A 17,233-nucleotide genomic window follows, 5' to 3' on the forward strand; every position below is an offset into this window, starting at 1 on the left:
TCTTAGCTGGAATAGCCCCCGCTATGGAAACGATAATTGCCATGCCTTTTATTTTTTCCTCTTTCACTCTCTCGCTCTCTCAATCTCTGCATTTTCATAAGTCTGAAATTATCTTTCTGATTGAGCTGTTAAAATGTTTAATAGTGTATTTTCATTTTGGTCTTATGTTAATGCACAAATGGACTATTGTTGAAATAACCAGTAAACAATTGATCATGATCACAACCAGTACTACGTAACGATGTATCATTACTCCCTTGTTAAATCTTACTGTTGATCATTACTCGATGCAGGTGAATGGTATTTGTGTTCATACACTACATAGACTGAATCAAAGGCTTATTTAAAAACCTGGCTGAGGTGAGGTTTGCCTGTTCTAGCACTGAACAGTTTAAAAAATAATAATATTCAGCCAATCTGTAATGACTGATGGGCTTGATTACAAAGTGCCCGACAGAGGCTGGCTCTCATAGGCAGTGAATAACATAAGTACATCCTTAGGTAAAAATATTCAATATTTTGTCTTTGATTGTCAGGCCACACATACCACTCATTTTAAAGCTTTAGAGGCTGAATGGGAGGCATCAATTGGATCAATGCACAGAGATTCTGAAGACTGTAGGAGAGGCTGTTGCATGAACACACAGAGCATTTCAATTATTAAGTTGAAATCACCATTAAGCTTTAGTCAAGCCATTATATAAGAATTATAATCAGCCTTCATTTACTAGGCTCTTATCTTCAAAGCTAAAACGAGCCATGAAAAGACGTATGTCGTTATCTCTCATGAATATCCGTTTCTAGCTAAGGAACGTCTTTGCTTTTATGTAGAGAAACGTATTATACATTATAGTTTCTTTCCGTTCTGCAGGGAATAAGTGCTCGAAGGTGAGAAGCCATTTTGTGTCATTGCCAGTACCAGTCAAAAGTTTGGGTTTTTCTTTATTTTAAACTTTTTTTACATTGTAGAATAATAGTGAAGACATCAAAACTATGAAATAACACATATGGAATCATGTGGAAACCAAAAAAGTGTTACACAAATCAAAATAGATGTATATGTCCAAGGCTTCACCTCAGTAGAGCAATGTCAAGGATGCATAGAATTTTGCCCTCATCTCGCATCAGTGCACCACAGTATGTTCACTTTCACTTACTGGGAAGGACCCCTTAATAGATTACATGGGTCTTTCTATAAATAAGGGGGCCAATGTGTGACATTGGGATCAAAATTTTACAATTATTTGAGACACAAATAAAAATGTTTTGTATTTAGTTCCGCATTGTATTTAGAGGAATATATGCAAATTAGCCCGTAACTCCACCTATACACCAACATAGTCCTAGGACTGTACGTCCTTCAAGCAGGGTTCATACAGACATTGGCAAGTCAAATTCAAGGACAGTCAGGGACTTTTTCAAGCACTTAATTGTGTTTTTCAGGGGATGTCAATGTTATACAATTGTATAATTTATATAAATACCCCCCCCCCACCCCCAAAAAAAAATAGCATGCAAAAAGTATACCAAAAAAAGTAGGGCATTAACACTAAGATAATGCATTGATATTCCAATTATTATTTATTACATTCTAAAATATGTGAGAATAATACGGACTTGTCTTACTAATAAATGAGATGTATGCATTGCGTTGTTTGCTCTATAAAACGTTAGTTCATATGCTTGACACTGTGATATATAGGCCTAAGGCTGAGACAATAAGAAGACAGTGGGAGAATAAATTAGACCACACCTTTTTGTTTCATCACAAAACCAGAGAGCAACATCTGTCAGACATTTTCAGACTACTAGACAACTATTGATTTAGAACAGGATTCCCCAACTGCCAGCCCGCGGGTTGTTTTATTTGTCCCCCCAAGTTTTCTGAGCAATGAAACCAACATATTTAAATGTTTATTGTTGGCCATAATATACTAAAAACACCAGGAAATTAAATTGATTTTAATTTAACTATTCCCACATGTAATGACACCTGAAACCCCACCTCTTAAACCCACCTCTTAAGGAATACCTAGGATAGGATAAAGTATCCTTCTAACCCCCCCTTAAAAGAGTTAGATGCACTATTGTAAAGTGGTTGTTCCACTGGATATCATAAGGTGAATGCACCAATTTGTAAGTCGCTCTGGATAAGAGCGTTTGCTAAATGACTTAAATGTAATAAAGAGAAACGTGATCGTATGCTAATGTTAGCAAGGTTGAAATTATTATCTTTTAGTCAAACATTGTATTTGTTTGGGCTTTTACGGTCAATTTGCCATTTACAATTTTTTTTGTAATTATGTTCCGGCCCCCTGACCATCCGCTCAAGGAAAAAAATCAGCCAGGCGCTGAATCTAGTTGATGATCCCTGGAATCACAGAGTTACCACACGTTGCAAAGAAAACAGGCGCTGCCTCCACTATTAAGGCAGCATTTCAACATCATCTATTCACCTTTGCTTAGTCTAATAGAGTCACAACTAAAAGATGCCAAAAACTATTTAGTCCAATTAACGTAAGCTAAAATTGATGTGGCTGTCCATGGTACTGATTTGTGTGTGTGTGTGTGTGCGTGCACGCAAATATAAAAAAACATGTTGACTCACCCTACTTGTAGAGAAATGCCAATGCCATCCTCCACATTCATGTTGCCTAAACGGTCTATGACTCTGTCATGATACAGTACACGCTTTAGTTGTTGTCCTAGGCTACCTGGCTAAAATGCTAGGTCAGCTAGTTAACATTAGCCTACTACATCTAGCTACATGTTGAACTTCCATCGTTTCGGGTCAGGGGCACAATGTATGAATTTATGGTTGGATCAGAATTGCCCTTATAATCATTGGCCAGTACAGAGAATTAAGTAAAACCACAATTCCAAATCCCAATCTCCATCCATGGCTAATTTAGGAAAGGGACGATTTTAGCTAGCTAGCTACCTGAGGACAACAACACAATGAGATGCAACAATTCAAGTATTTGTCTCTAAATGACATTTTGCTTTTGGGGTGATGTGATTGGTCTGAAGCCAAATACAAAATTAACACTTTTCTTTGGTGCGCCAGGATCATTCACAGTTGAGCTCACTCAGTTTTGCTGAATGCTGATTGGCTATAATTGTATTTATTTTCATCAAGGGGGACCAAATTTTTCGCTTGCTCGGATGCTTTCTCCACTCTTGAGAATTGAAGGAAATTTATGAACCACAGCGGGACTAATTATTATTATTATTATTATTAATAATAATAAAAACATTATTATTAAATGTTTTTACAATTTTTGGGGAAACCCATGAATACACACCACTGCTGTTGCCTATGTGGCCAACGCAGGTACACATACTTTAATAAAGCCATGAATAGCGGCAGCGTTAATCTTACCATCGTTTTTTTCATACTGAGAAAACAACCAAAAACCAGGTTCATTTTGTAATGGGACAGTTTTCATGGAATGCCAAGTTGAAGCCAGCATTAGATGGTTTTACCTCAACAGAGTAGCGCAACACCCGTCAATTGAAGTGGCGGGAAACATACAAAAGTGGCCACATCGCTTACAGAAACGGATCAAAAAGAAAATCACGGATAATTATAAGGGATCAGAAGATCTTATAAATCGGCTACAATAATTACAAGGACTTTTCAAGTACCAAATTGAGGAAATGTATGATTTTCAAGGTAGGCCTATTCCAGTACTTGGATTTCTGAGGTAAAAAATGAGTGTTCAAGTGGGCTATTTCAAGATCCATTTGTATTGTTTAAAAATGCAGGTGTAACATGGAAACCAAAATATATTTGTTATGTTATTTCATTCCCAGATCATATTGTGAAGAAACCCATTAGGCTATGTCATGTGTTGTCTTTATATCCAGAATAATGAATTGGAATAGTGTTGGGTGTTGTGCAATACATAATTGCTCACAGTAGACTATGTGTCTAATCCGAGGCACAAAAACATGAACTCATTACCTTGATGCTTCTTCTGTTAAATCTGCTGTAAAGTAAGCAGACCACAACAGATGATTAACATCAATTCGCTAGGGATTTTACATACAAGCACAACTGTCTTCACCGGCGTAAAGACAAAACTTTTTTCCCCAACACCTGGCGCATGCAACAGCTTTTTGTCACTTGACTGTCATTCAGAAAATTCCTTCTTACATTTACATTTACATTTAAGTCATTTAGCAGACGCTCTTATCCAGAGCGACTTACAAATTGGAAAGTTCATACATATTCATCCTGGTCCCCCCGTGGGGAATGAACCCACAACCCTGGCGTTGCAAGCGCCATGCTCTACCAACTGAGCCACACGGGACCACATCTTCTTGAATCAGATGATGATGTGTGAAAATACATGGTGTAATTACACCTTGACACCAAATGCACATCCAACAAGTATTATGCATAAATATTGAAGAACCACGTCAATGACAGTATTGATTTAGGTTTTAAGTATAAAGGTAAGATGACTTTTYTTTAGAAGCATTCGATTTTGCAATCGCATGGTTTTTGTGGGATTTGTTTGCCCATGAAAACTGTTTTCACCCCATAACATAAGGAYACACGGAATGTTATGTAGTTACACTGCATTTCTGAGATCTCTATACAAAAAACTTTCCAACTGCTAGATCCAGGTATGTACAGGGTTCAAGTTCAATGTCTAATTTAACTGATTACATATTTTTATTTAACCTTTTATTTAACCAGGAAAGTCAGTTAAGAACAAATTCTTATTTTCAATGACGGCCTAGGAGCACTGCCTTGTTCAGGGGCAGAACGACAGATATTTACCTTGTCAGCTCGGGGATTCGATCTTGCAACCTTTCGGTTACTAGTTCAGCACTCTAACCACTAGGCTACCTGCTTAATATATGATATAATAATATATATCATATATGTGTAATATATGATATAACYACAATTTAAACTGCCATAAATGCATCGACAGAAAAGTGTTTTATGTCGCAATATTTTGGACAAATCCGTCAAGACACCAACCATGAGAAAGTGTTAAACATGAATTTTAAATCAACTCATACATTTTATTGAATATAGCTAAGCTATGGTATGTTTKCCCCTTAATGTAATTTTTATTTTATTTTAAATTGCATATTATCATCAATGACTTAAATATCTGTGACAACTTGTCCAGCGTAGGAAATCCTCACTGGTACCGTAGTTTATAAAAAGACCACATTTATAAATGCTTATATCAAAATCAAGAAAATGGTGCTATTGCATCTTGTTCTTCGTATCAATACTATGTGCAAGGGAAGTACATAAGCATTCATTGCTATTAATAAATTGCTAATTAATATGAAATGCTTCTGAAGCTGTCTTAGTCTTTACAGTGTGGCCTTCTCAGTAAGTGTTTCATTGTTTTTTATGCCATACGTACTGTACTGTTGTCGCCAGACCTCATCAACATTGTGTTTTTTTATTAGCTTTTAATCTCTTCTGTTACAATGGCTACTTTTTTCTCCTCTTTTCAGGGGAAGAGCGTAGATGGGATGGAGTGTTGGGTGGACCCTGTAGCGAAGCAAGAGGAGGACAGGGACAGCGAAACCACAGAGCATGTAAATGTCACCTGAGCTCAAATCTACCTGTGCTTTTCGCTCCGGCCTGAGTCGCTGTCTTAGTACAGTGGGTTGGGAAGGTTAATCAACCAGGGGAAAAACTTCATACAGAACTATGGGCACCCAGTAGTAAGACCGTGATAAAGGCAAACCTTCCTTTTGTCACCAATTTGTATTATTATGAGTAATGCTTGGTTGTTGTGTCAGCAAGTGTTATACTGCCCACACTGCTAATAATTAMTGTGAAATAACCAAAGTAAGACCTATGAATCTGTTTAGGAAGTTGCAGTATGCAGTTATTCATCCTTGCAGTATTTGCAGTGTCACATTCTAGCTACGTGCATTAGGCTACTAAGCATGTGCTTGACATCAGTTTGATATATGTCCTATTGTAATATGTATAGTGCTTGAGTGGTTGGATAAATTGCAATCAAACAAAGCGTTATGAAAGTAGCAGTGTTACCATTCTACACAAAAATGCATTGCACACAGAAATAGCACTGTCATCAAAGAAAAAAATCATGACTTCACAAGTGTAGCTGCAACACATCTGRGTTTCCACATCCATCCAAGGATGAGAGGAAAGCCTTGCCGTCTCCATTGTGTTGGCTGTAGAATAGATAATAGCTGGCCCCTTGTTTGTTGTGCTAAAGCCCAGGTGCTCCCCCCTGTTTCTTATAAAATTAGGGCAACAGGCATTCCCCATTTCCATTCAAAACAATGTCCTGTGGTGGGTGGACTGGCCAACATATTTGGGGTTGCACCTTTTGGAATATATGTTTAAAGGTACACTCAAAAATATGGCATCATACAGCAGGCCGACTTCCTGCTTACAGATAAACAGCAACTGGCAAGCCTAAAGTACATTTGGAGGGGCCAATAGTGGTTGACAATCGTCTTGTTGATATGTGTATGATGTCATATTGCTAAGAATACCTTAAATTCATKATGTGTAAGTTGCAACAAGCACATTCTATTCTTTGGAATTTGTGTGTCTTACTCCAGAAACAATCTCTATTGTGCAACCATAGGTGGAATGAGGGATTATGTCCATTTTGGTCTAGGTAATTCTATGCTCTCTTTACTCTCTCTCTTTGTGCAGGTGGAGTGCAGGCTGCAGCTGGAGGCCCAGCGCATCAGCCTGTCTCAGATGCACGCTGCACAGCTGGCGCTGCTCCGGGAGCAGACAGATGCCCGTGTCAGCACACTTGAGCAGGAGCTGGGTCGCTTGAAAAAAACATGGGACAAAGGTGTGTGTGTGGTTTTGAGTGCAGGTTGATGTATGGATGGGTTGTTGTCTGGTGGTGGGGTTGAGGTAGGGATATGGCAAGTGTGTTTGTGTGGTAGGAAACCTTGTGGTGGTTAGAGGTGTGTGTGTGTACATGTTTCAATGTGTGCACTGCGCACATGTATATTTAATTATGTATGTGTATCTGGGGGTGTGGGGCTAGACGGGCCATGTTGAATTAGTTTATTTTTATCTATCATTCGTGATGTCATCCATGCTACAATCTGTAGATAGAAAACAGGAGACTCTCACGGAAGTTATTCAGTCTCTTTTGCATTCATCCTATTTTAGTAATTGAATAATGTTTGTGCTCAATATAAGCCAATTATAATGTATGCTTATGTTGTTTTTCTCGGACTTCACAGATGAACTCAGAAGCTCTAAGTACCAGAATGTGGTGCAAGTTGTGTCTGAAGAGTGCAAGCAACTCATCCTGGTAGTTAACATTCATCACACATACACACAAAAAACAAGTATTGATTAATGTTCCTTTGCACTGTCAATTACTTTTGATATGAGAACGTTATTAGACAGAATTATTTCAGGTTTAGACATTGATTCTTACCACTCGAATGCATCATATTTACAGAGACATCAGTTTTGTTTGAGAGCTATTTTGCTGTTCTTTTTATACAGTCCTTTGCTAAATTTTTTGGAGAGGAGTTCTTGGAGTATCTCCACCCCACTGATGTCGAGGACTGGAAGATTCATTCATTTGAAAGGGAAGAAACGAGGGATTCCAGTGCTGTTTTACAGGAGGCGAAAGGTGCTTTATTGGTTGTGATGTCTACCAAATGATAGCAATACCACATAAAGAACACGCAGCCTATGAAATGAGTGGCTGACTAATGAAAACGTCTGAATAAGTCACACACCAATCTTGACTGCTGCATGATAAAATTACAAATTAGTATATATTGTGTTTTCCTCCAGTTTGCATTTGCATACGCACATCAAATCCAGCTACATCAATTATAAATGGAATATCTTATAGTAGTGAAGATACTTCACACCCTGAGACTGCATGAGGACATACTTGTAATGGACATTTCTTCTGTCTGGTTCTATAGAAATGTACAGAGACCTTCAGCAGGTGAAGCAGAGGATTGAACAGGAGCACGGTCGTCTTCTACAGCTCCAGTCCTTACTGAAGGCAGATGGCAATAAGGTAGGATGGACTGCTACACACTGTGTGTGTAAAACTGTTTATTTAGTTAGCTCTTTGTGTCAAACTCATTCCACGGAGGGCCGGGTGTTTGCAGGTTTTTGCTCCTCCCTTGTACTTGATTGATGAATTAAGGTCACTAATTAGTAAACAACTCCCCTCACATGGTTTTCGAGGTCTTAATTGAAAAGTAAAATCCCAAAACCATCTGACACTAGGCCCTCCATGGAATGAGTTTGACACACCTGCTTTAAGGGGTTTAGGCCAAGAGTTTATGAATTGGTGGGGGAAAAAACATATAAGTCATTATTTGATTGGATATGATTAGATGTCACGACACCAACCTCGTTGMTATTGTTTGACATGTAATCACAGTATTATGACGGGGATGAAAAGCAACAATAATTTGATTTGGGTACAGTAATTGCTAGGACACTAGCACTCAGCTTTTACATTTTTAACTCTGCTAGTTAATAATGATATGACGAATGAAAGCTAATTGGCTTTAATGATAATGCCAACAAACACTGCTGTCAAACTCTTATTGTCATTTTTAGATTGAGGCGATGCAGCTGATGTACGATGAGCTGAAGCGCAGCAGTGAGGAGAAGATCGCCAGCCTGCGCAGGCACATCGAAAGCTCCAGCATCTCTACACACAATCTCAAGGGTAAATTTAGATATATACTCTGTCTAAACCAAAATGGTGCTGGGTTATGTGGTGTTCATATTCTACACAATCTGTTGTGCATTTGGAAAGGTCTGCGAGCCTCAAGCCCAAAATGAATGGGAAAGATGGGCACTGTCTACTTCCATCTACATAGTCATGCTAATGCTAACACCATCGCTCTCTACCCAGATCTGAGGGAGCTGACCGCGGCCTCGCCCTCCTCCCACACTGCTGAGGATATCCAGAAGCTGAGGGCCGACATCCATCAGCAGCGGGCCCAGCTGGAGGAATGCCACAGGCTGGAAGTGGAGCGCCTCAGGYCCTACTACCAGCAGCAGGCCAAAGCGACTGAGGAGCGCTATGCTACCGAGCTCATCGTGCTACAGCAGCACCTCGATGAGGTCACGGGCACCGAGGCCCAGTTCAGGTAATAGTGATGATGATGATCATGACTATGATTTAGAAGTGGCCCTACATAAATCACATGCAAGAGCTTCTCACAGTGTGTTTATACTAGACACTACAACCTATCGATTTCTGGACCAATCAGACGGCCCCAAATGTGTTCGCATTCGGTGTAGGATTGGGAAGGTACTCTGATCCAGACTCTTTGCAGAGAAGAAACTAACGTTAGTGGGTGTGGGGTAATGTTTGGCTAGAGCAAGGAGTCTGGGTAGCCAGGCAAGAGGAAAACCCCATCATCAACCCTTTCACATTGCATGTAATCTTGACACGAATATTAAACTCAAACTAAATCCAACTCAACATATGAATTGGTTAGTCCACAAGTACATCATAGGTAATACATATTATCGGAGAAACACAACCACCGGTGCATAAGTGAGAAAGTACATTTTCATCTCCCCCATGGGAGTATCTGAAACGGTCATGAGGAGGATCCTACTCCTGTGTGTGCGTGCGCATAGAAAGAGTGCAGCAGCACTTCTCAGATCACTGTGACCCGATACAACCGGGCAGTGAAATTCTACAGCTGCCATTCAGGCACACTTTAATTGCCAAGGCATTAGCAAACTCTTTATTCCTTTGAAAGTAGATTTCCGTTTTATTCAATCCCTCCTGAGTCCATTATTATTAGCATGGCTTTAATCTCCTGATATCTCTCCCCAGTGGCACAGCAGTCTAAGGCACTGCATCGCAGTACTAGAAGCGTCACTACAGATCCGGGTTCGATCCCGGGCTGTGTCACTTCCGGCCGCGACCGGGAGACGCATGGGCGGCGCACAAATGGCCCAGTGTCGTCCGGCTTAGGAGAGGGTTTGGCCGGCTGGGATGTCCTTGTCTAATCTCACTCTTGTGATTCCTTGTGGCGGCCGGGCGCATGCACGCTGACTTTGGTCGCCAGTTGTATGGTGTTTCCTCCGACACATCAGTGCGGCTGGCTTCCGGTGTAATTGGGCAGTTTGTCAAGAAGCAGTGCGGCTTGACAGGGTCGGGTTTAGGAGGACACATGGCTCTCGACCTTCGCCTCTCCCAGGTCCGTATGGGAGTTGCAGCGATGGGACAAGACTGTAACTACCAATTTGGATATCACAAATTGAACAGAATTAAAATAAATGTATCATCTCCTGATATCTAAATTATTTTCASTATATAATAGGGATGTAACATTCACGCATCCATCCCGATTAAATGTCGGTTTTCGGGCCCCAAACCAATCCAAATCTAGCATGCATCGGTCAGAAAATCGATTCAAAAGTAATAATATACATTTTTATACATTTTTGCAACAAAAAAAAAAATTACATAAGTATTCCACCCCTGAATCAATTCATGTTTGAATCACCTTTGGCAGGGATTACAGCTGTGAGTCTTTAAGAGCTTTGCACACCTGGATTGTACAATAGTTTCCCATGATTCTTTTTTAAATTCTTCAAGCTCTGTCAAGTTGGTTGTTGATCATTGCTAGACAGCCATTTTAAAATCCTGACATTAGATTTTCAAGCCGATTTATGTCCAAACTTTAACTAGGCCTCTCAAGAACATTCATGGTTTTAGGCCGTCAGTGTTTTAAGTTTTTAATTTAAAAAAATTTATTTCACTTTTATTTAACAAAGTAGGCCAGTTGAGAACAAGTTCTCATTTACAACTGCGACCTGGCCAAGATAAAGCAAAGCAGTGCGACAAAAACAACACAGTTACACATGGGATAAACAATCGTACAGTCAATAACACATTAGAAAAATCTGTACACAGTGTGTGCAAATTAAGTAAGGAGGTAAGGCAATAAATAGGCCAATAGTGGCAAAGTAATTACAGTTTAGCAATTTACGATGGAGTGATATATGTGCAGATGAGGATGTGCAGGTAGAAATACTGGTGTGCAAAAGAGCAGAAAAACAAATGTGGGGATGAGATAGGTAGTTGGTTGGATGGGCTATTTATGGGCTGTGTACAGCTGCAGCGARCGGTAAGCTGCGCCTACAGCTGATGCTTAAAGTTAGTGAGGGAGATATAAGTCTCCAACTTCAGTGATTTTTGCAATTCGTGGCAGCAGAGAACTGGAAGGGAAGGCGGCCAAAGGAGGTGTTGGCTTTGGGGATGACCAGTGAAATATACCTGCTGGAGCGTGTCCTACGGGTGGGTGTTGCTATGGTGACCAGTGAGCTGAGATAAGGCGGAGCTTTACCTAGCAAGGACTTAAAGATGACTTGGAGCCAGTGGGTTTTGCGACGAATATGTAGCGAGGACCAGCCAACGAGAGCATACAAGTCGCAGTGGTGGGTAGTATATGGGGCTTTGGTGACAAAACGGATGGCACTGTGATAGACTGCATCCAGTTTGCCGAGTAGAGTGTTGGAGGCTATTTTGTAAATGACATCGCCAAAGTCCAGGATCGGTAGGCTAGTCAGATTTACGAGGGTATGTTTGGCAGCATGAGTGAAGGATGCTTTGTTTGCGAAAGAGGAAGCCAATTCTAGATTTAACTTTTGATTGGATATGTTTGATGTGAGTCTGGAAGGAGAGTTTACAGTCTAGCCAGACACCTAGGTATTTAAAGTTGTCCACATATTCTAAGTCAGAACCGTCCAGAGTAGTGATGCTAGTCGGGCGGGTGGGTGCGGGCAGCGATCGGTTGAAGAGCATGCATTTCGTTTTACTGGCATTTGAGAGCAGTTGGAGGCCACGGAAGGAGTGTTGAAGCTCGTTTGGAGGTTTGTTAACACAGTGTCRAAAGAAGGGCCAGATGTATGCAGAATGGTGTCGTATGCGTAGAGGTGGATCAAAGAAGCACCCGCAGCAAGAGCGWCATCATTGATATATACGGAGAAAAGAGTCGGCCCGAGAATTGAACCCTGTGGCACCCCCATAGACTGCCAGAGGTGCYGACAACAGGCCTTCCGATTTGACACACTGAACTCTATCTGAGAAGTAGTTGGTGAATCAGGCGAGGCAGTCATTAGAGAAACCAATGCTGTTGTCCTGCTGAAAAGTGAATTCACCTCCCAGTCTCTGGTGGAAAGCACACTGAACCAGGTTTTACTCTAGGATGTTGCTTCATTCCATTTATTTTTTTATCCTGAAAAACTCCCCAGTCCTTAACGATTACAAGCATACCTGTAACATGATGCAGCCACCACTGTGCTTGAAAATATGGAGAGTGGTACTCACTAATGTGTTGTGTTGGATGTGCCCCAAACAAATTTTTGTCCTTAATACAAAGTGTTCATTGCTTTGCCACATTTTTTGAAGTATTACTTTAGTGCCTTGTTGCAAACAGGATGTACAGTACCAGTCAAACATTTGGACACACCTACTCATTCCATTTTTTTTTCTGTTTTGAATTTTCTACATTGTAGAATAGTAGTGAAGACATCAAAAGTATAAAATAACACATATGGAATCATCATCAAAATAGATTTTATATTTGAGATTCTTCAAAGTAGCCACCCTTTGCCTTGATGACAACTTTGCACACGCTTGACATTCTCTCAACCATGCATTTCAATMAACAGGTGTGCCTTGTTAAAAGTCAATTTGTGGAACATTAGAGTTTGCATCCCAAATAAATGCTTCATAGAGTTCAAGAAACAGACACATCTCAACATCAACTGTTCATAGGAGACTGCGTGAATCAGGCCTTCATGGTCGAATTGCTGCAAAGAAACCACTACTAAAGAACACCAATAAGAAGAAGAGACTTGCTTGAGCCTCAACACGAGCAATGACTTTAGACCGGGTGGATATATGTCCTGTCGTCTGGAGTCCAAATTTGAGATTGCTACCGTGTCTTTGTGAGACGCAGAGTAGGTGAACGGATGATCTCCGCATGTGTGGCTCCCACCGTGAAGCATGGAGGAGGAGGTGTGATGGTGTGGGGGTGCTTTGCTGGTGACACTGTGATTTTATTTAGAATTCAAGGCACACTTTACCAGCATGGCTACCACAGCATTCTGCAGAGATGCACAGTCCCACTGAGCGCAAACCAGATGGGATGATCATTTGTTTTTCAACAGGACAATGACACAAAACACCTCCAGGCTGTGTAAGGGCTATTTGACCAAGAAGGGGAGTGATGGAGTGCTGCATCAGATGACCGTGCCTCCACAATCACCTGACCTCAGCCCAATTGAGATGGTTTGGGATGAGTTGGACCGCAGAGTGAAGGAAGAGCAGCCAACAAGTGCTAAGCATATGTGGGAACTCATTCCAGACTGTTGGAAAAGCATTCCTCATGAAGCTGGTTGAGAGAATGCCAAGAGTGTACAAAGCTGTCATCAAGGCAAAGGGTGGCTACTTTGAAGAATCTAAAATATATTTAGATTTGTTTAACATTTGTTGGGTTACTACAGTCGTGGCCAAAAGTTTTGAATAACACAAATATGAATTTTCACAAAGTCTGCTGCCTCATTTTGTATGATGGCAATTTGCATATACTCCAGAATGTTATGAAGTGGTCAGATGAATTGCAATTAATTGCAAAGTCCCTCTTTGCCATGCAAATGAACTGAATCCCCCAAAAACATTTCCACTGCATTTCAGCCCTGCCACAAAAGGACCAGCTGACATCATGTCAGTGATTCTCTCATTAACACATGTGTGAGTGTTGACGAGGACAAGGCTGGAGATCACTCTGTCATGCTGATTGAGTTCGAATAACAGACTGGAAGCTTCAAAAGGAGGGTGGTGTTTGGAATTATTGTTCTTCCACTGTCAACCATGGTTACCTGCAAGGAAACATGTGCCGTCATCATTGCTTTGCACAAAAAGGGCTATTGCTGCCAGTAAGGTTGCACCTAAATCAACCATTTATCGGATCATCAAGAACTTCAAGGAGAGTGGTTCAAATGTTGTGAAGAAGGCTTCAGAGTGACCAAGAAAGTCCAGCAAGCGCCAGGACCGTCTCCTAAAGTTGATTCAGCTGCGGGATCGGGGCACCACGAGTACAGAGCTTGCTCAGGAATGGCAGCAGGCAGGTGTGAGTGCATCTGCACGCACAGTGAGGCGGAGACTTTTGGAGGATGTCCTGGTGTCAAGAAGGGCAGCAAAGAAGCCACTTCTCTGCAGGAAAAACATCAGGGACAGACTGATATTCTGCAAAAGGTACAGGGATTGGACTGCTGAGGACTGGGTCTTCAGTCATTTTCTCTGATGAATCCCCTTTCCGATTGTTTGGGGCATCCGGAAAAAAAGCTTGTCCAGAGAAAACAAGGTGAGCGCTACCATCAGTCCTGTGTCGTACCATCAGTCCTGTGTCGTGCCAACAGTAAAGCATCCTGAGACCATTCATGTGTGGGGTTGCTTCTCAGCCAAGGGAGTGGGCTCACTCACAATGTTGCCTAAGAACACAGCCATGAATAAAGAATGGTACCAACACATCCTCCGAGTGCAACTTCTCCCAACCATCCAGGAACAGTTTGGTGACCAACAATGCATTTTCCAGCATGATGGAGCACCTTGTCATAAGGCAAAAGTAATAACTAAGTGGCTTTGTGAACAAAACAACGATATTTTGGGTCCATGGCCAGGAAACACCCCAGACCTTAATCCCATTGAGAARMTGTGGTAAATCCTCAAGAGGCGGGTGGACAAACACAAACCCACAGATTCTGACAAACTCCAAGCATTGATTATGCAAGAATGGGCTGCCATCAGTCAGGATGTGGCCCAGAAGTTAATTGACAGCATGCCAGGGCGGATTGCAAAGGTCTTGAAAAATAAGGGTCAACACTGCAAATATTGACTCTTTGCATCAACTTCATGTAATTGTCAATAAAAGCCTTTGACACTTGTGAAATGCTTGTAATTATACTTCAGTATTCCATAGTAACACCTGACAAAAATATCTAAAGACACTGAAGCAGGAAATTGGAAATTCATATTTGTGTCATTCTCAAAACTTTTGGCCATGACTGTACATGATTCCATATGTGTCATTTCATGGTTTTGATGTCAAGGGTTTTTCTACGTTGTACAATAATAGTGAACGTGCCTCCCGAGTGGCGCATTGGTCTAAGGCACTGTGGCGCAGTGCTAGCTGTGTTATTTTGTATTATTTTGATATAAAAATGGCCAAATTGCCCGCTGGAGGTATTATCAGGCAGGTTTTAGCTTTTATTATTTTTGTTCAATACAGTATTCATTATTACATAGGGCTCTGATTATGTCTGTCGCAGTTGAATCTCATTGAGTAAACTTTATTGATCCCCAGAGGGTATAATAAAAACAATAGTTACGCTTTCCAACAGTAGACAATTTGAATGCTTCAGGTTGACCTTTTGATATAGTTCTTCACATGCAAAACACTGGGAGAGTCTAGTGAAGCAATGATAGCTTATCTGCCAGCAGCACAGCCCAGTTTATGAAATATTTACATGGTGTTTAAAAGTCTGTTAATTACTAACCCACAAAGTACGCTTTCTCTTGCCCAACATCTCTAGGCAAAGAGCAGAAACATCCGTCTCCCCATTTGGCCATCCTCAAGGTGTTTCCATATCAATAGAAAATTTAAGGGATAATTCTCCCAAATTTGAAAATGACATTTGTTTACCCTGTAAGTAGTCAATGGACACAGAGACTGCTCTGTCTTCACGCTTTGGGGTTGTTGCATGTTAATTTGGGGTATTTTGACTTACACCGGTGAGTAGTCTTGCTAACCAGCTACTGTAGAGGCCAGTCTCACTATGATCACCCTTAGCGGCATTGTCATAAAACAGATGTTTCTGGCTTTTAGGGATACACTATTTTCAACCTTTTCCCCTGAGAAACGGAAGTGAGGACTCRACTCAAGTGACTTTCTATGCATGCTACGTTAGGTTACGCTATGATAAACCATCTTCTAATCAAATGGGTATGATTAACTGAGATACTACTGCACCCTGCTGTTAAATTATATTAATACTTTGAGCCTTTTGGTATCGAAGCCTGAGGGCTTATTCAGGGCAAGGGTAGGTTACCGAACGTTCAGATAGAAATGTATCATGTACTAAAATAATTGCTTATCTGAATAACCCTCAGAGTACTTCTCTGTCATGTAGAATAATAGGGAATCGTATGTCGGTTCTATGCATTACATTTCTATCCACAAAGTTTCAAATATTACAGCCCACTGTACATGCCCCATGATGACATTGATTGATAGAATGGTGCCAGTTAGCTAATCCCAAAGGGGAATTTGGACAGGGCACTTTCGCTGTGCAATTCACACACAGTGGGTGGTTGAAAATTAACTGAACTTCAGACTTAAAGTAAATCATGAATTCCAATCTCCTAAAATAAGAAGTCAGATGTTGAAAAATAATACTAGTAGATTCACTTGTACGCTGTCTTCAGCATGGTGGATGTTTGTTTACCCTTTACCATTCACTAATGTCTTCGGTCTTTATATTTAATTCTGCCTTGTCTTTCAGCCTGTCCAGTGCTGCCCAGCTTGGCTTGCGGACCGAGGAAGAGGACGCAGAGGAACTAAAGGTTTGCTCCCTTCTCACTTAGCCAAATCTTCCCGTCACACACCACCTCTTCTCGAGGCAAAAACCCTGATTTGAATTAAGACACTCCATTAGCTGTCACTGCGAGCGATGGAGGAGGGGGATGAATGGAATGCTGCCTTTGGCTAAAATCTTCCCCAGATCCCTGGGTGACAGGCTGCAGTGAAATGCCACGTTTAAACCGATTTTTATCCTAGGGGAAGTTGAAGTGTCGAGGCGCCGGTTATGTAAGCGATTAGCATCGCGTGGATGCTAGCGTTAGCTACAGTTGAAGTCGGAAGTTTACATTCACTTAAGTTGGAGTCATTAAAACTCATTTTTCAACCACTCCACAAATGTCTTGTTAACAAACTATAGTTTTGCCAAGTCGGTTAGGACATCTACTTTGTGCATGACACAAGTAATTTTTCCAACAATTGTTTACAGACAGATTATTTCACTTATAATTCACTGTGTCACAATTCCAGTGGGTCAGAAGTTTACATACACTAAGTTGACTGTGCCTTTAAACAGCTTGGAAAATTCCAGAAAATTATGTCATGGCTTTAGAAGCTTCTGTTAGGCTAATTGACATCATTTGAGTCAATT

General features: G+C 40.9%; 1 protein-coding gene across 4 annotated transcripts in view; it reads left to right on the forward strand.

The window, feature by feature from the left end:
• LOC111955710 (A-kinase anchor protein 9) overlaps window positions 1–17,233 on the forward strand; it is a 134,190-nt gene that overhangs the window by 35,057 nt on the left and 81,900 nt on the right. For all 4 annotated transcript variants that reach the window (XM_070436462.1, XM_023975991.2, XM_070436464.1 and 1 more), the window contains exons 9-16: window positions 5,494–5,577; window positions 6,680–6,827; window positions 7,231–7,301; window positions 7,502–7,631; window positions 7,936–8,033; window positions 8,588–8,699; window positions 8,889–9,126; window positions 16,568–16,628. In XM_070436462.1, coding sequence (XP_070292563.1) covers window positions 5,494–5,577; window positions 6,680–6,827; window positions 7,231–7,301; window positions 7,502–7,631; window positions 7,936–8,033; window positions 8,588–8,699; window positions 8,889–9,126; window positions 16,568–16,628 — 942 coding nt within the window. The remainder of the gene's footprint in view (window positions 1–5,493; window positions 5,578–6,679; window positions 6,828–7,230; window positions 7,302–7,501; window positions 7,632–7,935; window positions 8,034–8,587; window positions 8,700–8,888; window positions 9,127–16,567; window positions 16,629–17,233) is intronic.

This window comes from Salvelinus sp. IW2-2015, linkage group LG31 (genome assembly GCF_002910315.2).
Source record: "Salvelinus sp. IW2-2015 linkage group LG31, ASM291031v2, whole genome shotgun sequence".
Classification (NCBI taxonomy): domain Eukaryota; kingdom Metazoa; phylum Chordata; class Actinopteri; order Salmoniformes; family Salmonidae; genus Salvelinus; species Salvelinus sp. IW2-2015.